Source organism: Schistocerca gregaria, chromosome 5 (genome assembly GCF_023897955.1).
Source record: "Schistocerca gregaria isolate iqSchGreg1 chromosome 5, iqSchGreg1.2, whole genome shotgun sequence".
NCBI classification, from domain to species: Eukaryota; Metazoa; Arthropoda; class Insecta; order Orthoptera; family Acrididae; genus Schistocerca; species Schistocerca gregaria.
The window spans coordinates 463,689,553-463,713,751 of NC_064924.1; the positions used below are offsets into that span (position 1 = coordinate 463,689,553).

A 24,199-nucleotide genomic window follows, 5' to 3' on the forward strand; every position below is an offset into this window, starting at 1 on the left:
CATTGCATGTTGTACCACCATACAGCGAGACCTTCAGAGATGGTGGTCCAGATTGCTGCACACACCGGTACTTCTAATACTCATTAGGACATTCTCTTGCATTGATTCATGACTGTATTCACCATGGCATACTATCCACAAGTTCATCAAGGCACTATTTGCCCAGGTAGTCCCACTCCTCAATGGTGGTTCACCGTAGGTCCCTCAGAATGGTTGATGGGTCACGACATCCATAAACAGCCCTTTTCAATCAATCACAGGCATGTTCGACAGGATTCATGTCTGGAGAACATGCTAGCCACTCTAATCGAGCGATGTCATTACCTGAAGGAAGTCATTCTCAAGATGGGCACGATTGCGGCGCAGATTGTCATCCATGAAGACGAATCCCTCACCAATATGCTGCCGATATGGTTGCGCTGTCGGTTGGAGGATGGCATTCACGTATCGTACAGCCGTTACGCCGCTTCCATGACCACCAGAGCTCCCCCACATAATGCCACCCCCCAAAACAGCAGGGAGCTGCACTCGCTGGACAGTGTGTCTCAGGGGTTCAACCTGACCGGGTAGCCTCCAAACACATCTCCGATGATTGTCTGGTTGAAGGCATATGCGGCACTCATCGGTGAAGACAATGTGATGGCAGTCCTGAGCGGTCCATACGGCATGTTGTTGGGCCCATCTGTACCATGCTGCATTGTGTTGTGGTTGAAAAGATGGACCTCACCATGGACATCAGCAGTGAAGTTGCAAATCATGCAGCCTATTGCGCACATTTTGAGATAACATTCCCAGTTTCCAAGATGTATATGGGATGAAATTATTTATCCAGTCTCATACAGTCTTTTATTTTCTGGGCCAACCACCTTGCCATGTTATTACAATAACTTATTCATATAAAATTAGCACCAAATATTGCACTTTTTCCTTTGGCCCTATATTCATTAGTCAAACCTTAATAGTAAAAGAGACAGTGTGTCAGGAACTACATTTTATGATCCTTTAATGTAATTAATTTCTAATTTAAATTCTTGTAAAAATAATGTTGTTGTTGTTGTGGTCTTTAGTTCTGAGACTGGTTTGATGCAGCTCTCCATGCTACTCTATCCTGTGCAAGCTTCTTCATCTCCCAGTACCTACTTCAGCCTACATCCTTCTGAATCTGCTTAGTGTATTCATCTCTTGGTCTCCCTCTACGGTTTTTACCCTCCACGCTGCCCTCCAGTACCAAATTGGTGATCCCTTGTTGCCTCAGAACATATCCTACCAACCGATCCCTTCTTCTAGTCAAGTTGTGCCACAAACTCCTCTTCTCCCCAGTTCTATTCAATAGCTCATTAATTATGTGATCTACCCATCTAATCTTCAGCATTCTTTTGTAGCACCACATTTCAAAAGCTTCTATTCTCTTTTTGTCTAAACTATTTATCGTCATGTTTCACTTCAGTACATGGCTACACTCCATACAAATACTTTCAGAAACGACTTCCTGACACTTAAATCTATTCTTGGTGTTAACAAATTTCTCTTCTTCAGAAACGCTTTCCTTGCCATTGCCGGTCTACATTTTATATCCTCTCTACTTCAGTTATTCTCTCATCTGTCAACAGCTGCTTTCTTTGGGATTGGAATTATTATATTCTTCTTGAAGTCTGAGGGAATTTCGCCTGTCTTGTACATCTTCCACACCAGATGGTATAGTGTTGTCAGGACTGGCTTTCCCAAGGCTGTCAGTAGTTCTAAAGGAATGTTGTCTACTCCCAGGGCCTTGTTTCAACTTACGTCTTTCAGTGCTCTGTCAAACTCTTCACACAGTATCATATCTCCCATTTCATCTTCATCTACATCCTCTTCCATTTCCATAATATTGTCCTTAAGAACATCGCCCCTGTATAGACCCTCTATATACTCCTTCCACCTTTCAGCTTTCCATTCTTTGCTTAGAACTGGGTTTCCATCTGAGCTCTTGATATTCATGCAAGTGGTTCTCTTTTCTCCAAAGGTCTCTTTAATTTTCCTGTAGACAGTATCTATCTTACCCCTAGTGAGCCTCTACATCCTTACATTTGTCCTCTAGCCATCCCTGGTTAGCCATTTTGCACTTCCTGTCGATCTCAATTTTGAGACATTTGTATTCCTTTTTCTCTGCTTCACTTACTGCATTTTTGTATTTTCTCCTTCCATCAATTAAATTCAATATCTCTTCTCTTGCGCAAGGATTTCGACTAGCCCTCATCTTTTTACCTATTGATCCTCTGCTGCCATCACTATTTCATTCCTCAAAGCTACCCATTCTTCTTCTACTGTAGTTCTTTCCCTCATTCCTGTCAATTGTTCCCTTATGCTCTCCCTGAAACTCTGTACAACCTCTGGTTCTTTCAGTTTATCTAGGTCCCATCTCCTTAAATTCCCACCTTTTTACAGTTTCTTCAGTTTTAATCTACATTTCACAACCAATAGATTGTGGTCAGAGTCCACATCTGCCCCTGGAAATGTCTTGCAATTTAAAACCTGGCTCCTAAATCTCTGTCTTACCATTATATACTCTGTCTGAAACCTTTTAGTATCTCCAGGGTTCTTCCATGTATAGAACCTTCTTTCATGACTCGCTAAGTTATGCTCTGTGCAAAACTCTACCAGGCGGCTTCCTCATTCATTTCTTAGCCCCAATCCGTATTCACCTACTAAATTTCCTTCTCTTCCTTTTCCTACTCTTGAATTCCAGTCACCCATGACTATTAAATTTTCGTCTCCCCTCACTACCTGAATAATTTCTTTTATCTCATCATACATTTCATCAATTTCTTATCTGCAGAGCTAGTTGGCATATAAACTTGTACTACTGTTGTAGGCGTGGGCTTCATGTCTATCTTGGCCACAATAATGTTTTCACTATGCTGTTTGTAGTAGCTTACCTGTACTCCTATTTTTTTTTATTCATTATTAAACCTACACCTGCATTACCCCTGTTTGATTTTGTATTTATAACCCTGTATTCGCCTGAACAAAAGTCTTGTTCCTCCTGCCACCGAACTTCACTAATCCCCACTACATCTAACTTTAACCTATCCATTTCCCTTTTTAAATTTTGTAACCTACCTGCCTGATTAAGGGATCTGACATTCCACACTCCGATCTATAGAACACCAGTTTTCTTTCTCCTGATAACGACGTCCTCTTGAGTAGTCCCCTCCCGGAGATCCGAATGGGGGACTTTTTTACCTCCGGAATATTTTACCCAAGACGACGTCATTATCATTTAATCATACAGTAAAGCTGCATGCCCTCGGGAAAAGTTACGGCTGTAGTTTCCCCCTGCTTTCAGCCGTTCGCAGTACCAGCATAGCAAAACCGTTTTGGTTAGTGTTACGAGACCACGTCAGCCAATCATCCAGACTGTTGCCCCTGAAACTACTGAAAAGACTGCTGCCCCTCTTCAGGAACCACACGTTTGTCTGGCCTCTCAACAGATACCCCTTCATTGTGGTTGCACCTACGGTCCAACTGTCTGTATCATTGAGGCACACAAGCCTCCCCACCAACGGCAAGGTCCATGGTTCATGGGGGGGGGGGGGGGAGGTAAAAATAATATCCATCTCTTAAATCGACAATATAGTAATGTACTTTCCATCAAGTATGTCAAAGCCTGATTGTCTGTGTATGTTATTTAGGGCCCCATATTAAAGTTGATAATTTTTTGTAGACTCCAGACACTAGACAGAAGTTCATTTTCTGTTGCCGAATAATTCAGCTGATGTGTATTGAGACAGTGACTAGCAAATGTATAGTTTGATGTTCACCTCTTTTTCGATCCCATTCTTCCTGTAACAGTTCCCACCCTAAGACCATAATCTGATGCGTATTGGCTAATTTTAGGATGAATCTAAGTTCTAGTTTTAACTGATGTTTGCTTAATATTATTGAATGGCTCAGCTGTACCATCACCCCATAGCCATTTAGCTCTCTAATAAATTCAACAATGTAGGATCATTCATGGCCTGATCTTGTACAAACTCCTGTAGAAACCAACTAAACCTAAAAATGTTAGTAACTGTTCACTTTTTGAGTTTGGGGCAGTCTTTGTTGGCTTGTATTCATTCAATTTATTACTGTAGTTTCTGTAATATAGCCTGAAAATTTTAATTCTTTCTTTGAAAAATGCTATTTAGAAAGTTTTATTGTTACTCCCTGTTCTTCTAATCAACTTATGTTTTGTATTAGTAATTGACAATGATCTTCCACGGGTTAGTAACTAAAAGTAAATCATATGAAGGCAGAGTCTTGTGGCAATAATGTTCAATAAGAAGTCCTTGGGTTTCTAGCAATGTTAAGAGCTCCAAATTACATGATCTTTCAGCCAACCACTCATTGGCCATTGTTGTGACGTGGTGGCGCTGTTTACGAATGTACCTATTAAATAATATTTGGGCCTAGTGTCCCAGCTCTTTGTAAGTGATGTGGTCGAGCTATTTAGGCACGTCTTCATATGTTCTTATTTTCTATACAAAGGCCAGTATTATGATCAGACAGACAGCACCACAATGGGTAGCTGTTAGCTCCAGCTGTTGCAAAAATCTTCAGTGAGAATTTTGAGGATATTGCCTCAGACGGAGCGCCATGAAAACAAATTTGTTTCATTCGGTATGTTGATGACACATTCATAATGTGGCCCCATGGCTGTGAGAAACTTGATTAGTTCTTACAACACTTCAGTGTTATTAACGGCAACATGCAGTTCACCGTGGAAATACAAAAAGACAGTGCATTGTCTTTCCTCAACATCCACATCCACAGCAAATGAAATGGGTACCTTGGCCACACCATCTACAGAAGACCTACCCATACCAACCTGTCAGCTATCATCATTTAGTGCAGACATGTACTGTGCTACAAACATTGCTGCAATGTGTGAGAATTATATTAGATACTGATAACCTGTCCCATGAGCTGAACCACCTATGCTAGGTCTTCACGAACAGTGGCTATAACCGTCATCAAATAAATGAAGCGATTTCAAGCAAGAATTGTAATAAGACCATAAATGAGGGGCAGGACAAGAAACTTGCTTTTTTTAGTCATTCTGCAGCTCTGTTTTGGGCAGAATAAGCTACATGCTGAAATGACACAAGATCAGATCAATCTTCAGGCCTCTGACAAAAATCCGTCAATTACTGAGACCAGTTAAAGAAGTAGGAGATATCGGAGGATCTGGGGTTTACAAGATACCTTATGAGTGCGGCCAGTCTTATGTTGGACAAATAATACGTACTGTAGAACAATGCAGGAAGGAGCTCAAAAGGTTTTATCACCTGTGCTACCCCGAGAAATCTGCTTTAGCTGAGTATGCTTTAGAAAACTGTCACTGAATAAAATTTGATGAACCTTCAACATGGCCTGCATGACTGCTTCTAGGACTGCACAATTAAAGAAGCCATTGAAATAAAAATCACCAGTAACACCCTGCATAGAACAGTGGCGTGCAGCTCAGCAAGGTGTGGGTCCAGCAATTGTGCAGTTGATGTGGGCACATCAAACTCTGAGCCAACGTATGCCCATATGTGCGATGCCACGAGCACCAGTGATGTCACAGCCAGCAGATAATGTATGTAAGGGGCGTACCAGCTGCCCATTGGCAGCCATATCACTTTACAGTGGCAAAGGAGTGCTTGACTGAAAACTTGTGTAATTTTAACTCTTGTGGTGGCTGTAAACCCAAGAACTTTTTGTGAAAAGTAAATCATCTACATACGTTATTAAATCCTGTACCAACACGCTGCCCAAAGGGTCATCGGAAGCTTGAATAAAAGTCTCTATTACTGTGATGTTTCTTATTTTTAGAACATTTATGCTTTTACATTGAAACTATGGAGGATACCATTATCTATTATTACTAGTAATACTATTATTATTATTTCTCTTTCCTGTCTCAGACGTTATGTCTGGTTAAAAATGGAAAGTGACGCGGACCTTGATCAAGCATGACTTCCTTTTAACTGTACGGTATATGTTACATTGCATTTAGGAACTTTCAGGTAATTGAACATGTATCAATAATTGCAGATTTCTGTAGTTGTATATATATACGTTTGGATGTAGATGTATTGCATTGATGTACCGGTGGATATTGTGTGGTATGACTCCTGTAGTTGATAGTATAATTGGTATGATGTCAACTTTATCCTGATGCAACATGTCTTTGACTTCCTCAGCCAGTTGGATGTATTTTTTAATTTTTTCTCCTGTTTGCTTCTATATATTTGTTGTATTGGGTATGGATATTTCAATTAGTTGTCTTAATTTCTTCTTTTTATTGGTGGGTATGATGTCAGGTTTGTTATGTGGCGTTGTTTTATCTGTTATAATGGTTCTGTTCCAGTATAATTTGTATTCAGCATTCTCCAGTACATTTTGTGGTGCATACTTGTATGTGGGAACGTGTTGTTTTATTAGTTTATGTTGTATGGCAAGTCATTGATGTATTATTTTTGCTACATTGTCATGTCTTATGGGGGTATTCTGTATTTGCCAGTATTGTATATCCGCTTGTGATGTGATCTACTGTTTCTATTTGTTGTTTGCAAAGTCTGCATTTATCTGTTGTGGTATTGGGATCTTTAATAATATGCTTGCTGTAATATCTGGTGTTTATTGTTTGATCCTGTATTCCAATCATGAATCCTTTCATCTCACTATATATATTGCCTTTTCTTAGCCATGTGTTGGATGCGTCTTGATCGATGTGTGGCTGTGTTAGATGATATGGGTGCTTGCCATGTAGTGTTTTTCTTTTCCAATTTACTTTCTTCTTATCTGTTGATGTTATGTGATCTAAAGGGTTGTAGAAGTGGTTATGAAATTGCAATGGTGTAGCCGATGTATTTATATGAGTGATTGCTTTGTGTATTTTGCTAGTTTTTGCTCGTTCTATAAAGAATTTTCTTAAATTGTCTACCTGTCCACAATGTAGGTTTTTTATGTCGATAAATCCCCTTCCTCCTTCCTTTCTGATTAATGTGAATCTTTCTGTTGCTGAGTGTATGTGATGTGTTCTATATTTATGGCATTGTGATCGTGTAAGTGTATTGAGTGCTTCTAGGTCTGTATTACTCCATTTCTCTACTCCTAATGAGTAGGTCAATATTGGTATAGCATAGGTATTTATAGCTTTTGTCTTGTTTCTTGCTGTCAATTCTGTTTTTGTTAGTCTTTGTCTATGTTTTTCTTTTAGTTCTTCTTTAATATTTGGATTATCTATTCCTATTTTTTGGCTGTATCCTAGATATTTATAGGCATCTGTTTTTTCCATATCATTGCTGAATACTTCTGTTATCATAAGTAATTGGTTGAGTTGTTAATTTGTTGCTGCCAGTATTATTATTATTATTATTATTATTATTATTATTATTATTACTATTATTATTACCATTAACTTCAAACAGAAAAGGTGTATACTGTTGTAATCTTACCCTCCCACACATCACTATTAAAATTCTCTCTCTCTATCTCTCTCTGCACAAGTTTTGAAAGCTTTGTGAGGGGTAAGATGTACAAAAGAAAAAACTTTTTACTTATCTTCATTTTTGCTCTTGTTGTTGGCGCCAGTTCTTGTGTCTTGGGGTACATTCTGTGAAAATTTTGATTTATGGAGTTGTTGGTTCCCGATGACTAAGTAACCGATGAGGATTTGCCCTACTATTCTTCAATTTTATCTGTGGTTTTCATCTTAAGTATACTCTCCTGGGCTTCTATTTAAACTATCTAATCCTTCTATAAGAGTTGGTAATTCAGTAACATTTGCCCAACTACAATACAGTGTCTCCTTGTCTGCCTGGTAAAGTAGACAATAAACTAATAACATCACCAAATGACTTTCCTCTGAGGGGTTATATGAATATTTTGACCTTGCTATGTGCAATTCCATATACATCTTACAAAAACCCCAACTACTAATATCACAAATAGGATCTAAACACTCAAGTGAAAATTTTTCATGGTCACTTGATGACCAATATATCTTTTTAAACTTTTCTTGGAAGTCGTTTCACAAAGTGCATTCTTTCGAATGTACTATTTTTCACTTGGCAGCATCCTCTGCTAAATAAATGAGAAAAATGTTTTTTGTGTCATACCAACACTTTGACAATGACTTTGAAAATGCTCTTAAAAATACATAGGATGGACAGTCTCTTTTGGTTTAAATTTTGGAAATTATTTATTTAAGTTTGTCCCCAGTTCTAAACAAAATTCTTCTAATAATTCTATTGCAAGCCTACAACTCACATTATATTTCTTTGTTTTAACTAATTCCTTAATTTTTGCTAGCTCCTCCCAAAGTTTTTGAAATTCCAGCTGTTTTTTTTAGATCAGCTGGGAATTGAGGTGTACTAAGGGATAACTCTATATTTTCTTGAACTTTCTGTTCAACCAAATCATTCACATGTTCCTCCAATGTTGTGAAAGTGGAAGCTGAGATAGTTATTTCACGTGAAGCTCTCATTGTTCTCTACATGTTAATGCTTGAGATTCGTTTTTTGCACTTCTGCAAATTTCTATTTGATAGACTGTTTGTTTTAGATCCATGTTCACTATACTTTTACCTCATTCTTAAATAAATCGTAGTAATCTCAGAAAGTTACTGGCATTTTAATTTTAGTATAGTTGTTTTTAATTCTTACTTTTTTATTTATCCGATTCTTTTCCTAATATGACTAAGAAATATGTTACTCTAATGCCATGGTTTTCAACCTTTTTGACTTCGTGGCTTTCCTGACCAATTATGTTGTTTCTGTGACTCCCCTGTAAGATACCTTGTAAAAACTGAAATAATTAATAAAAAATACTAATGAATAAAGTATTGCTCACCTCAGTGCAACACTAGATCTTGCTTCTTCTTACACAACTTGTTAAATTTTGGCACCCTCATTTTCTTCTCCACATAGAGCCTTGATTTATATTTTGTTTTAGTGACAGTGACTGCCAAAACCCACTCTTGCAAAGATAGGAGATTGCAAAATAAATTAATACTTTTAACGCTTCCTTGCAAAAGTAACTCTTTCATTACTGGATACCAAAATGTTGCAATGCCATTGATGAGAACTTCACTTGTAGTGAAGAATCTGATGAAACTTCTATCAACTCTTCCTCTTCTGCAGTATTGAACTTGGAGAATAATTACTGAAGGAATTTAGAACTCGCTGAAACCAGTCACAGGCTTCAGGAAGTATTTTTCAAAATAAACATGAAGTTCAGATAAATGTCCTTCAATTATAGAATAAATATGTGCAGTAAGACCAATCTCTTTGCTTTTTATAGAATGTTGCAGGCATAGAAAGTAATCCATTTCTCCTCCATCATTCATTCTTATCTTCCAAAGCAGCAGCTTCTTTTTTAAGGCTGGAACTTCATCAATTAGCTGAGTGAAATGGGTTTCACTTCCTTGGGAAGACTTATTCAGTTAGTTAAAATTCTAAAATAAGTAGGTATCCATTCTGTAACAGAAAGTAAGTGTCGACAAAGCACTTAGCAATGAAATGATTTTCTTCTTCCAGGTAAGAATAGACATCTCGACGAAGTTTAAAAATGTGCCGTAATACATTTCCCCTGGATAACCATCAAGTACTGCTATAAAATAAGAGATTTACGTTCAGCAGCCATATTGTGACTCATTTGTCTAAAAAATATAGCTTTTTGATGATGAGTTTTAATAAAGTTCACCACATTTATGACAGTTCGCAGCATTTGATTCAATCAACATTCAGATGTTGTGAAGCAAATACTTGTCTATGAATAATAAAATGGGTCGACAATATCAGGAGCTTGTAGACCACTGTAATGCCCCAACATGCATTACGAACCATCAGTACACCCATCAACAGTGGAATCAGTTAATTTGATTTACTTTCCAGTTCCTCTTGCGTATAGAAAATTTTTCAGAATCGTATCTTCTGTGTTCCAAGTAAGGACTCAGCATTATCTTTGAATTCATCAGGCTGAACTTTAAAATCTGTCGAGCTACTTTTGCATTTTTCTGGATTCTGAATTGCATTGTCTGATTGAAAGTGTCCAAACTTCCCATATGTCTCTGTTTGTGTTCTGCAGTATCCATAGTTGACATTGATTTAACCTCTCACAGCTTTAGCAGAAATAATTTGTCTACAACAAACACTCCAGAATGGAATGTTGTCTTTCTTTCACACAGCACTGGCTGGCATAGGCAGGTCATGCAGGTTTCACGAGTGCAGTGACATTTATATGGCTGGACTGAGCAAATGGAACTATCTGAACAGGGCTTACATTGGACAGTTGGAATCATTGTACCTGTCATCAAATCAGGAAGCATGCCAAAATGTGGCAAATATCGAGGAATTTCACTCTTGTCCCATGGACTTGAAGTTGATGATGAAAATTACTGAAAGCTGTTTAAGAAAGTTAATTGAACCACACCTTCAGAAAGTATTGTATGGGTGTGGAAATAACAGAGCAATATACTTCCTTTTTTCTGTTGGAATGATAATGGAAAAACACTGGGAGAAAGGGAGAGATATCTTTGTCCTCCTAGATTTAGAAAAGGCATATGGCAGCTTGCCAAGAGACAAATTGAGGGAATATTTGATGAGCAGGAACATGGGTTCAGATAGGAGATGGTTTCTCTCACTGGTTTGATACAATAAAGGAGTGAAACAGAGTAACGTATTGTCTCCACTATTATTCATTGCTGTGATGTTCATCTCAGTAATGATAATGAAAATAAAATCGCATGCTGTGGCGATGTGGGGAAGCAGAGGTACGACAGAAATTAACTAAGTGGAACCACCAACTGAAGCAGTTTATCTTAAAAATCTGCCACACAAAAACAATTGTGATGTCTGTCAGCAGACAAAGGTTGCATGTGAACAATATTCTGGAGGAAGAAAAACTAGAAAATGTTGATCGCTCGCAGTACCCGGGAGTACTGTACCTTGAGACACCAAGCCTTCACAGATTGCACCAGCAGAAATGAGAAAATAACTCTCTTTTACCAAAAAGTTCAAGAGAATGGCTCAAAAAGGAACTTAAAAGCAAGATACCTAGAGGTGGAATGAATGCCGTTTGAGACAGAAAAGTTTACCTGGACATCCAAAGATGGGTAAGCACTCTTATACGACTCATAGGAAACAGGATATTGTTATGATTTACAACAAATGTTGAGATTAGCTCGGCCTTAAGTCACCAGGTGCTCAAGTCATCATCATTAAAAATATTTAGTGTTCCAAACACACACAATGTAGGTTTGTAAAAAAAATCGTAAAAGTTGTCTGTTGAATTGTTGCAACTCTGATGATAGCATTTTGATCTACGACCCTCTTACTTCCTCAGTTTTAGTTTCAGCAGAATGTATTTTTTTGTACACACAGATGTGCAATCATTTTGTGAACTACTTAGGAACAGCCACTCATGTGAAATGGAGTTTTATTTTCATTGCACTTTTATATCACTTGATTGCCAGTTCTGCATTGTGTGCATTTATGATTAATTAGTGTTCTTTGTCGACACGCCAGAGATATGCTCCCAGCCTCCACAATACCTTCTGAAGACTGCCACTTTTATATCCTCTTTGTTCAGGTAGAACTATATCTGATAAGAGCCTATGAACTTGCAGTGCTTTCTCCATAGTGGAAATTTACAGTTCTCTAGAACAAGAGAGTTGTTGTTGTTGTTGTTGTGGTTTTCAGTCCTGAGACTGGTTTGATGCAGCTCTCCATGCTACTCTATCCTGTGCAAGCTTCTTCATCGCCCAGTACCTACTGCAGCCTACATCCTTCTGAATCTGCTTAGTGTATTCATCTCTTGGTCTCCCTCTACGGAGATATGCTTCCAGCCTCCACAATACCTACAGTAAAACCTCCACGCTGCCCTCCAGTACCAAATTGGTGATCCCTTGATGCCTCAGAACATATCCTACCAACCGATCCCTTCTTCTAGTCAAGTTGTGCCACAAACTCCTCTTCTCCCCAGTTCTATTCAATACCTCATTAGTTATGTGATCTACCCATATAATCTTCAACATTCTTCTGTAGCACCACATTTCGAATGCTTCTATTCTCTTCTTGTCCAAACTATTTATCGTCCACATTTCACTTCCATACATGGCTACCCTCCATACAAATACTTTCAGAAACGACTTCCTGACACTTAAATCTATTCTCGGTGTTAACAAATTTCTCTTCTTCAAAAACTCTTTTCTTGTCATTGCCAGTCTACATTTTATATCCTCTCTACTTCGACCATCATCAATTATTTTGCTCCACAAATAGCAAAACGACTTTACTACTTGATAAATATTGTTAACAGCTTATACAAGGGACATTTAATAAAATCTCATGCTGCCGCATTGATGTGGGGAAGCAGAGGTACAACAGAAATTAACCAAGTGGAACCATCAACAGAAGCAGTTGATCTTAAAAATCTGCCACACAAAAACAATTGAGAGGCCTATCAACAAACAAAACGTTACATGTGAACAGTATTCGGAGGGAGAGAACCTAGAAAATGTTGCTTGCTCTCAGTACCTTGGGAGTACTGTACTTTGAGACACCAAGTCTTACACACACACACACACACACACACACACACACACACACACACATTTATTTTTTCTTTTCAATATCTTTTTACTGTTCTTCATCATAGTGTCCCTACTTTTCTGTGACTGCATCCCAGTGTCTTGGAGAGACTATTATTCTATCCAGGACACAACTTCTGTTAATCTGACAAATGGCTCAGTTAATGATCATGGATGTGGCAACACTTTCCATCCATATTCACAGAGTTTTGGGGCTACAGCATTGCTAATATGCTGGTGACCATTGTCATTGGGAGAATGAGTGCCCCAGCCTCGGGCAACTGTGTTGGGTTCTGTACATTTTTCTGCACATTTTGCATGATGTTACAATAATTTACTGTTGTGACACTTTTTCAACATGGGGCTCTTATGTCGTGATGATTCCTGGGTGATCATAAGCAAAAATCATCATTTGATTGAGCATTTTGAAACTTTCTTTGGACATGGAGAATCTGAAGCTCTTCACTCACCGGATTGTGATTTCAACGCTGGTTCACAGTCTCTGATTCATTTTTCGTCAATAGCAACAATTTGACACAAGAATTCGTGACCTTCATGGTCGAATCGTTGTTTTAGCAAGTTTGCATTGTCCAAATGTTTCTGCCCTCAGGGTCTCAGCATTTGTGTGCTCGGTACAGGCTTGGTGACCCCTGGGTTCCTGAGCTGAGCCACCATCAGCTCTGGGCGTGCATCAGCGACCACCATGCAGCACGGCGGTGGTACATTGTGTGTCTCGGGGAATGGAGATACTGGCTAGATCGCTCGGATCGTGAGAATGGTAAAAACTGCTATAAAAAAACACCTCAATCTCAAGATGTGCTGTGCACTGATGGCATGCGTGGCTGTTGAGGTGGAAAAGTCATTAGCGGGCAACCTCTGGGGAACCTGTCGCATCTCAGTTGCATAAGACGTACTCAGGCAGATGGGGGTCTGTCTGAGTAGACCCTTGTTTCCTTAGGCTGCTCGTGAGGCCAAGATGGAACCCTGGAAATCATTTTCTTCTCCTCCCAGCGCGAAGAGTTTACCGCCTGGGAGTATTCACACCCATTTATCCGAGAGAATGAGAGGGGCTAGTTCTCCTGATAGTAAGAATACTTTAGACTTCAGTAACAAGGCACATAGAGTCATGTATAACAATTTGTTTCCAGTGATAGAGAAAGGAGGTAACATTTGAAAAAGTGTCCCCCGTCTATATATATAAGGGTTTGAAAGGCCTTACTGGCACCTTAAAATCTATAAAATGGCTTCATAATGGCTCATTGTTGGTTGAAACTAACAGGTCAAAGCATGTGGAACTTCTTCAGAAATTTCAGAAACTGTGTGATTATGATATCACTATTGAGATGCTCACCTCCCTCAACTCCAGTAGGGGCATTGTCACATGCCGAGATATCATGGACATCGAGATAGCAGAACTAAAGCAAGAATGGGCATCCCAGGGGATAATTGATGTGGAACAACAAACGTGAAGGAATAACAGAGAAACTAAAGAGACAGTCACATTCATTGTCACATTCAAATCTCCAAGACTGCCTGAACATATTGTGGCTGGGCTCCTTCGACTTAATGTTTGGCCCTACATTCCAAATCCTATGCAGTGCTATAAATGCCAGCGTTTTGGCCATTCAATCATTAGTTGTGGAGGTGAAGCAATCTGTGCGAAGCGCAGAAAAGCCACTCATGACATTGGGATTGACTGCCCCTCTCCAGCGATCTACGTCAGCACCTCTGGGAACCACCCAGTCTGGAGCCAAGACTGCCCTGCCTTTGTTGAGGAACACAAATTACAGGAAATAAAAGTGAACAAGAGGACCCACTATGGCAAAGCCAAAAATAAATATAATACAATGAAATCTCCCTGTCTTTGCTGCCTCATATTCTTCCATGGTGCAGAAGCCTTCCCAAGGGGGACACTTCTAAGCAGACGATGTCTGGTGTGCCTGGATCCACCACAAGCACCTGTACTTGCATGTGTACATATGAAGGGGAAAAGACTCGGGACAAAGCAATCCAGGCAGCTGCACCAGGAGAGACCAACAACAGTCCCACAGTGAGCATCCAGAAGGTATGAGAAAAGCAGACTGCCTCTCAGCTCCCCCTTTCCCCTCTCATCTTCGAAGGGACAGGGTACAGGGAAAGGCTCATGACGTTCGTATCGAAAGCTGTCTCAAATGCCATCAGACATCATTCTTTCCTGTCTGACTGATGAGGAGGAAATCATAGGAGTTAGATGCCTTCAATCCAAGCAGTTCCTCCACTTGCCCTCACTCTAAAAGTGTTCCACTTCCGCAGTGCAAAAGTAGCAGTAAATTAAAACCACTTTGATGAAATGGCTCCCATCCTACAGTGGAACTTAAAGGGTTCAAGATGCATGTGGAAGAACTTTTCTTATCTCAAGATACACCACTGTGTCTGTGTCTCCAGGAGACTAATTTCCATCAATCGTACACCCCTGAGCTAAGAGGCTGTATCCTACACAAAAAGGATGACCTAAGTGGAGAGAGAGCAAGAAAAGGCGTAGGTATTTTCATTAGTACTGACTACTACTCCTCACCTCTCTCTCTCTCTCTCTCTCTCTCTCTCTCTCTCTCTCTCTCTCTCTCTCTCTCTCTCTCGCGACTTTCAAGTAGTTGCCATATCAGTGCACATACGTCATCCATTGACAATTTGTTCCCTTTACTTGCCCCCATGTGATGTGCTCTCACTACTTTCAAGTAGTTGCCATATCAGTGCACATACATCATCCATTGACAATTTGTTGTTCCCTTTACTTGCCCCCCATGTAATGTGCTCAATGAAAAGGCTCTAACCAACCTTATTACCTAAGCTCACCCCCACCCCCCATCCCCTTTCATCATCTGTGATGATTTTAATGCACACAATGTGATTTGGAGCTCTGCAACTACCTGCCACAGATGTAGAGCAATTGAGAGGCTTCTCGTGTCATCATGTGCATACTTGCTAAATACAGGACAGAGCACACATTTCTGCACAGCAACTGGGTCGTTATCTGTCATTGGTTTCTCACTTTGTTCTCTGGCTCTTGCTCACGCTGCTCAATTGGAAGTGGTCATGACTTGTACGGAAGTGTTCACTTTTCGATCTGGATTCATCTACCAGATGAAGTGGAACTCTAATGGAAATCACCGTGGGTGCTCAGTAGAGCAGACTGGACACTTTATACCCAGTTTGAACATTGTGCCAATGTCGAGGCATGGGGGGATCACTTTACCAAATTGATCCACCACGTTACCGCAGCATCCATTCCACAGACCATTGGACGACAAAAGAGGCAACCTGTTTCTTGGTGGAGTGACAAATCCCATTCTGGAGTCAGGACTAGGCGTGCGGCTCTGTGTTGGTTCAAGTGTAAGCCATGTATAGAGAATTGTGCAGTCTTTCAGGTGGTGAGGGCAAAGTGTCACCAAATTACTCGAGAGAGCAATAAGAGTTCGTGGCAACAGTTCCTGAACATCATTAATAGTTCTATGAAGAGTTCTGTTGTATGGGAGAATGTCAGGAGAATTTCTGGGAGAGGAGGGAAGTGCCTCATGGCTGCTGTGATGGGGAACAGCACTCTCTGAACAAATCCAAGCGACATTGCCCAGCCGATGATAGCCTATTTTACCACAGTTACTGCAACCACCAGTCAGGATCCAGGTTTCCAGCAACATAGAGCGGTTGCTGAGAGGTGCAGTTTTGACTTCTGGTCCATCTCTGATGAAGATTACTACTGCCCATTCTCCATGTGGGAGCTGGATTCTGCATTGTCTGCAGCTCAAGACACATTCCCTGGTCATGACAGAATCCATTACAGTATGCTGTGGCACCTCAAAAGGTGAAACAAAGATATCTTCCTCACACTTTTTAATGCCGTTTGGGTGTCAGGTCACTTTCCCATCTTGTGGCATGAGGCAATTTTAATTTCTCTATTAAAAGCTGTAGTTTTGCCCTCACTAGTTGTGTAGGAAAGACCTTGGAGTGGATGGTCAACCTCTGCTTTGCCTGGACCTTAGAATCCAGGCACCTCCTTAGTCACTTTCAGTGTGTGCCCGGGAAGCATCGCTCCACCTTTGATAATCTGACCATCTGGAGGTGGCTATACAACAGAGTTTCCAATGCTGGCATCACCTTCTATGTATATTTTTTTACATTGAGAAGGCTTATGATACTACTTGGAGACATCTTATTGTTTAGCAGCTTCAGGAATGGGGTTAACGTGGTTGTCTATCGCCATGATATTTTAGATACTGATTCGGTGACGTCCTGTCTGATCGCTTTGAGTAGGAGAATGGTGTCAATCAAGGTAGCATTTTAAGTGTGACTCTCTTTGCATAGCTGTTAATAGCATTACATCCATAGTGAAAAGTCCTGTCCAGTGTTCTTTGTTTGTGGCCGACTGCTCTGTGTTTTGCTCTTCTTCAAGGCTCAGTGACAACATGTCAGTTGCAACTAACTCTTTGACATTTGGATGATTGGGGACAGAAGAGTGGTTTTAAGTTTTCCACTGAGAAGTCTGTGAGTGAAACTTCCTGGCAGATTAAAACTGTGTGCCGGACTGGGACTCAAACTCGGGGCTTCTGCCTTTTGCAGGCAAGTGCTCTACCTGGTGGAATTAAAGCTGTGAGGACAGGATGTGAGTCGTGCTTGGATAGCTCAGTTGATACAGCATTTGCCTGCGAAATGCAAAGGTCCCGAGTTTGAGTCTCGGTCCGGCACCTGCCAGGAAGTTTCATATCAGCGCACACTCCGCTGCTGAGTGAAAATTTCATTCTGGAAGTCTGTATGTGTTCTTTTAAACTGTTCTTGTTCCATTTTAAATTTTGAAGAGATTCGTTTGACCACTGGGGCATTCAGAACAAGCCCCATACCAAACCTCTGTGCCGAAGTTGGTGAACCGCCACTTCACATCAGGCGATGGTTACTTACGATGCACCAGGCGGGTAAAATACTGTCCACTCTATACACACCCACCTACCATACCATTGCTCAGACTCCACTGGAAAGGGTTTTTTGTAACTAGCATTAGGCAGCAAGGCCCTATGGAATTCGTTCTCAGGATTGCCTTCTGGAGATAGGTGTGGCTGGTCTTCGTGTTTTACCTCACAGTTGGAGCAGATTTCCATCTTGGCTTCTCCAGAGGCCCAGACTTATTTTAGAGTTGACCAATTTTAAGAAAGATTTTACATTTCAACCTCTATTTTTTAAATTTTTAGATATGTGTCACATTACACAATAGTGTATACTGATGGCTTCAAACAAGGGAATTCCCTTAGCTGTTCTGTCGTGTTTCTCGACCACGTCACTAGGATTCACCTTCCTGATGACTGTACCATTTTCTCAGCAGATCTCCACGTGATCCTGAATGCACTGGAGTAGATGTTCCGCATTCGGGGCAAATGGTTTCTCATCTGCTCTGATTCCCTTAGTGCCTTACAGTCGTTACAGAACCTGTACCCAGCTGGGGAGTCGGCTCGGCTGATATATGACCAACTGTACTTGCTCCAACAGCAGGGTAAGCAGGTGTCATTCTGCTGGGTGCCAGGTCATGAAGGAGTATGGGGAAATGAACAGGCCGATCAGGCTGCTGGGCAGAGGATGAGGCACAGTGTCTTATTTCCTTGCAGGCTGTCATTTCTGCACTACACAAGAAGTATATGCAGTTCTGGAATGAGGAATGGCTGGCAGTGACAGCCAATATAAGCTGCATTTGGTGAAGTCAACAACCCAGTCGTGGCATTTTTCCTGCCAGTTGCTCAGGCAGAATGAAGTGACCCTCATATGTCTTAGAATTGGACATGCCCTCTCACACATATCAGTTTTCTCTGGCGAGAGGATCCCCCGTTTTGTCATGCTTGTGGTATGCACATCTCTGTCTGCCATATTGTAACAGATTGCATTTTATACAGTGATGCAAAGGCAGGAGCAAATATTAGCAGGGATCTGCCTTCTATTTTAGCTGATGATGAGGTGAGTCTGACTAAGGTTTTAAAGTTTTTGTTATGTTTCTAGACTCTGGCCTTAACTTGTAGGCTGGAGATTTTAGTATGTTGCAAAGTGGTTGGTTCCTCCCTTTTTCTTCTTGCAGTCAGCCAGCCACATCCATCAGCTCTATTGTTTTAGCTCCTTATACCACTTTCATCCTGTGTATTTAATGTTTTAATATTGACACAATACTTCGTTCTGTGTGGTTGCAAACATAGTTTGCCAATTTTTGTTACCTTTGTTTTCTATGCTATTTTATCTTCCTGCTTTGTGTATTTTACTAACACTCATCTCAATCGGTTTTTGGACGGACACTGAAGACCTTGCTGCCGTACACACCATACCAACATCTCTAATCCACTTCAGAGCTTCTCGTCAGCAGTCAAACCGTGTAGGACCCATCTCGCAGAAATTTTTCTTTTCTAAAAGTCATTATTCAGAATATGGAATACTGATGGAGAAATTCCTGTGGCTTCAGAGAATTCCTCACAAGTTGCATTGCGACAAGTCTCACACTTCGTTCATCTGTTGACAGTTTTGACCTTTTTGGGTCTTGAATTATTGTGTATGCTCATACCACCACCATGAAAATGATTAACCCAATGTTTGAAAATGTTCTGTGGTCCACTCTATACTCACCACAAACACCACTTAACACACTGTGGATTTCTGTCAGGTTTTTGCCGCATAAAAGTTTCGATCTTGATGTACAACCTCTGATCTTCAACAGTCACAGTACCCGAGACCCTTGCAGGGTTCATTTCTACGTCTTGTCAATTTTATGTTAGAGTACACAGCAGGGAGGGGGGGGGGAAGAAAAAAAAAGTGCTTCTTCCTTAAGCTCCCAGCTACATTGTTGCATCAAACACCACACAGTAATACCACTGTGTGAATTATTTATGAAACATCCCTTGTAAAAATAGTGCCACTTCATTCTATTCGTCTTGTACTATAAGTTCATCGGTAACATATGGTGCAGGGGTGTCCAACCTTTTAGTATGCCTGTACCTCACTGAAAGACGATGAGTATTTTTGGCCGCACATAATATACTTAACACTAACAATAACTGCTGGGGGAGGGGGGGGGGGGGGGGGGAATGGAGTTGGACCAATGAGAGAACAATACCATGTGGTGTGAGTTTCAGATTGAAAATATTCAATTCATTGTAACTTTACATAAATGTAATTTTTTTTTTTTTTTCTCTCCTGATCATGTGACTTATTGGGCCGCATTGGTACTTAGCTTTCAGCAGCATGCGGGTTGCAGGTTGGACACCTCTGGTTTAGTACATACCATGAAGGTATGCAAATAATATTATGAGATTTGAATGCTGTAGGGCACATTAATGAATTAAGACAATAGCTGAAGAAGGTTAAGTATGAATATTTCTAGCAAAATAGTGAAATGCTATTAAAGAGATGAAAACTTTTTAGGTGGCTTCCAATGTAAAAGTGAAGCAGCTGAATATTGCGTTTAACAATAATTCTTTCATTTTATTTTTACTTTGTGTTTCAGCTGGCAGCAGTAATTATGACATCTTTGAAGGCGTAAGCAACAATTTGCAACAGATTGATCAAGCTGTGTCCAATTTAAAACAGCTGTTTAGAGATACAGTAAACAAAGATGTTGAAGAAAATGTTAATCTCTTGAGTAACACCGTGGCAAAGCTGAAATCACTTCTGATGATTAGTGATGGTGAAAATTTCTGGCAGGATTCTTCCATGTCAAATACTGTGATAAAGGTTGAAAATCAGTTAGAGAAAATAGATACATCAATAAGTTCTTCAGAGACATGGAGAACAGAAAGGAAATATGATATGCATCACCATGTAAGAGTAAAAAAGTCGGTAAGATTCATCTTTACGGACAGCCAACAGCAAATAGAAGATAGCTGATAAATTCCTAGCCTGTATTGTTAACTGAAAAATTGCACATATCAGATAACTGTCATGCTTGTAATTTTAACTGTCAGGAGGAATGTACAGAATTGAAAGTGATAAAGTTAAAACAGTCGTAACTTATTTTTCTTACCTCAAGTGCAGAGTGTTATTTTTGTTTGCATATCTTCTGGTAGATCTGGGATAGATATTCCCCATCAGTGACTTTGTATAAAATGTACAAATAAAAATATTCTTTTAATTACTTTCATTATTAAATACTTGCTTTACTGTTGATTGTCTATTTTTGACAGAGCTTTGAAAGAGCTAAGTTGAAACACAATCCCTGGGGTAGGTGAAATTCCCTCAGACTCATTGAGGTCCATGGGAGAATGTACCATGACAAAACTGTTCCACCTGGTATGCAAGATATGTGAGACAAATTAAAAACTCTCATACTTACAAAAGAATGTAATAATCCCAACTTCAAAGAATGTAGTTGCTAAAATATGTGAATATTATGGAAACATAAGTTTAATAAGTCGTAGTTGCAAAATACTATACTTAAAAAGGCATGGAAAGACTGGTAGAATCTGACCTACTGGAAATCAGTTTGAGTTCTGTAAAACTGTAGGAACACATAAGTTAATACTGACTCTATAACTTACCTTAGAAGATAGACTAAAGAAGGCAAAACCTACATTTATAGCATTTGTAGAGTTAGAGAAACTCTATGATACTTTGACTGGAGTACAGTATTTGGAATTCTGACGGTATTAGGCATCAAATAAAAGGAGCAAAAGGTTAGATAAAACATGTAGAGAACCCAGCTTGCAACTATGATTCAAATAATATTAAAGGGGAGTAGTAGTTCAGAAGAAAGAGAGGCAAAGTTAGAGCAGCATATCATTGAAAGTTACGTGCAGCAGACTTTGATTCACAGGTGTGCGCTTTCGAACACACTGGCTATATTCTCATTATAGTAGTGTTTTTGATTTTACTGTCAAGTTAGTCTGTTTTCCACATAAGGCTTTTTCTTACATTCTCTGCTTCCCCTGAATCTAAGCCCATCACATTCTTAGATATGTAGGTGGTGCAAAACATTATTTGAGCTTTTTATTTGGTGATAATGTCTTGTATCTAGCACCTTTGAATCATTCAACACAGTGCTCAAGGTGGGTATTTGTCAGAGTGTGTGTATACCATTATTTTTTTCACTGTGTAAATACCAGATGAAATAAATGACCAAAATTGAAATCTGAAGTAGTCTAGTGTTGGTGTTACAGTGGTCAAGGCACTGAACTTGCATTTGGAAGGAATGTCATTAAAATACTGTCCAGACTAATGTTTATGTGGTTTCCCTAAATTGCTTGTCAAGTCCCAGGACAGTCCATTTGAGAAGGACATGTGTCAATTTCGTTTCCATCTTTTTTTTAATCTAAGCTTGTATTCCTTCTTAAACTACCCTTGTCGTCGAAGAGATGTTAAATCATAATATTGCCTTCTTCCGATATAGATTTGTCAGTACAGTAAATGAGCTCAGTTTCAAAGCATATGAAGACTCCGACGATACATTTTGGCATAATTAAGTAAAAGGAAGCTACTTTGCCACGCCCTGGGAAAGGGGAGCTCATACTACATGGAATAAGTGCTAGGATAAAGAAAGAAAAAAAAAAGGAAGCTGAACTAAGCTTCTCATGTGGCAACATATCTCATCATGATTGATGTTGATGTGTATTGTTTCTACCCACTTCTGTTTTACTGTCTTTAATGCTATATAGTGAAGACCGGAAGTGTCTACTTAAAAAACACGAAACAGTATCAGACTCTCATCTTGATAGACTTTTAAGCCAATCCTTTAATGGTAGAAAAGGCATTTGAGAAACAGGGAAATTAAGGAAGTAAATATTATGCTTCAAAAAAAAGTTGCACCACTTTTTGGACATCAGGTATGCATGTATCCGTGAGCACACGTGTGCCACGTGGAACAGTGGCCTGTGAAAGTATAAATTCATATTCTTGATGTTAGTCATTCATAGACAAAAAATAAAGCCTTACAAACTGAAAAGATAGTGCAAGGTGAAGATGGAAGTTAAAATAATTGATAGTAGAGAATATGAAGTATAGAAGTGAGGGATCTGAAAAAAAAAAGCACAGTAATGTGTCCAACTATTTTGAAAATACTTGTTTTAATGTAAGCCATATTTTCTTTGTATGTTGCCATGTACTTTATGGAAAGGTCATCAGGTGTTTCACTTATGCTTTTTTCATTTCGTCTGAAATGGCAAGTGCCCACAATATGGTATTACTTTCCCTCCATCGTCATAACTCGAAATTCTTTCAGTAAGTAAAGTATCATCTTGCAGTGGTTGTTCACACAAAACCATTCATTAAACAACTTTCACAATGATCTTCTTGCCAAAGAACAGTACATGAAAGACATTATTTTAATCATGAACAGAAAAAAATCATATTTTAATACAATTTCAATAAAACCACAAAATTACTTGAATGGGCTTATCCTACGGTGATGTCCAATATCTCACTAAAATTTTCTTGAAAGAAAATAATCATATTTTAACACAATTTCAATAAAACCTTAAAATTATTTGAATGGGCTGATTCTAAGATGATGGTCAACATCCTAAATGTTGCATGCAGGGACTGTAATTGCTGATCAAATTCTCAACATCAGCCTTAGTGAGTCACAATTTGTGGCAGGACCACAAACAGTATGTAACAAAAATACACATAATAGGTTTACAACTTTTTCTATTACCTGTACTTAATTATGCAGAGGAAGGGGAGGGATTATGTTTTCTGCACTACTGCTTACAGAAAGTAACAGAATAACATCACTGTTGAACTGAATGGAATAAATGATGAGTCACAGATAGAAAATACATTTAATAGCCATTTCTTAAATATAGTAGAAAATATAGGTCCAAATAGTTAAAGAGAAGACTCACAGTAGTATATTAAAAATGTAATTCTTATAAAATCCAATCATATGAATGTATTGCTTATTCTGAAATTAAGAAAATTATGTATTCTCTCGAAAATAAAAGTTCATCTGGATTTGATGGTGTTTCCAGTAGAGCTGTAAAGATTTGTTCCCATATAATAAGTCCTGCCTTAAACGAGATATGTAATGCATCACTAACTCAAAGTACTATCTCACCTGAGCAACAACATCCTTTGTAAATCTCAGTTTGGATTCCAGAAGAGTTGCTCAAATAAGGGTGCCATTTACACGTTCACTCACCAATTTGGTATCTTTTGCGACCTGTCCTAGGTAAACTGAAGTTTCATGGGATTGTTGGCATAGCCAGCCAGTGGATAGTTTCATATCTAACTACAAGAATGCAAAAACTCATACACAGAAATTTAACCATTACAGCCCAGAGACATTATTCCGACTGGGGGAAAAATGACAATAGTATTTTAATCAGTCCAAGCATACATACAGCAACAGAAAAAATGGTAAACAATGTTCTTAAAAGTAACGTTGACAATTTCTGTAACTGGTCTAACACTCAATTTTAAGAAGGCCTGGCATATTCAGTTTTGTTCATGTAGGAGTACTACGCCAGTGACACATGTAACACAAGGTGATGAAATAATAAATGGGGTGGAAACATAAAAATTCTTAGGTTTCCATAGAAAGCAGATTTTGGAACTCCTAAAACAACTCAGTTCAGCCACATTGGCTCTTAGAATCATTGCAAATCTTGT

General features: G+C 39.3%; 1 protein-coding gene across 1 annotated transcript in view; it reads left to right on the top strand.

Annotated features, from left to right (window-relative positions):
- The window catches only part of LOC126272058 (kinesin-like protein KIF14), a 234,826-nt gene extending 214,097 nt beyond the window's left edge, over positions 1-20,729 (top strand). The window contains exon 17 of the mRNA XM_049974580.1: positions 20,103-20,729. Within this exon, the coding sequence (XP_049830537.1) occupies positions 20,103-20,482 (380 nt within the window). The 3' untranslated portion in view covers positions 20,483-20,729. The remainder of the gene's footprint in view (positions 1-20,102) is intronic.
- Positions 20,730-24,199: the final 3,470 nt, after the last annotated feature.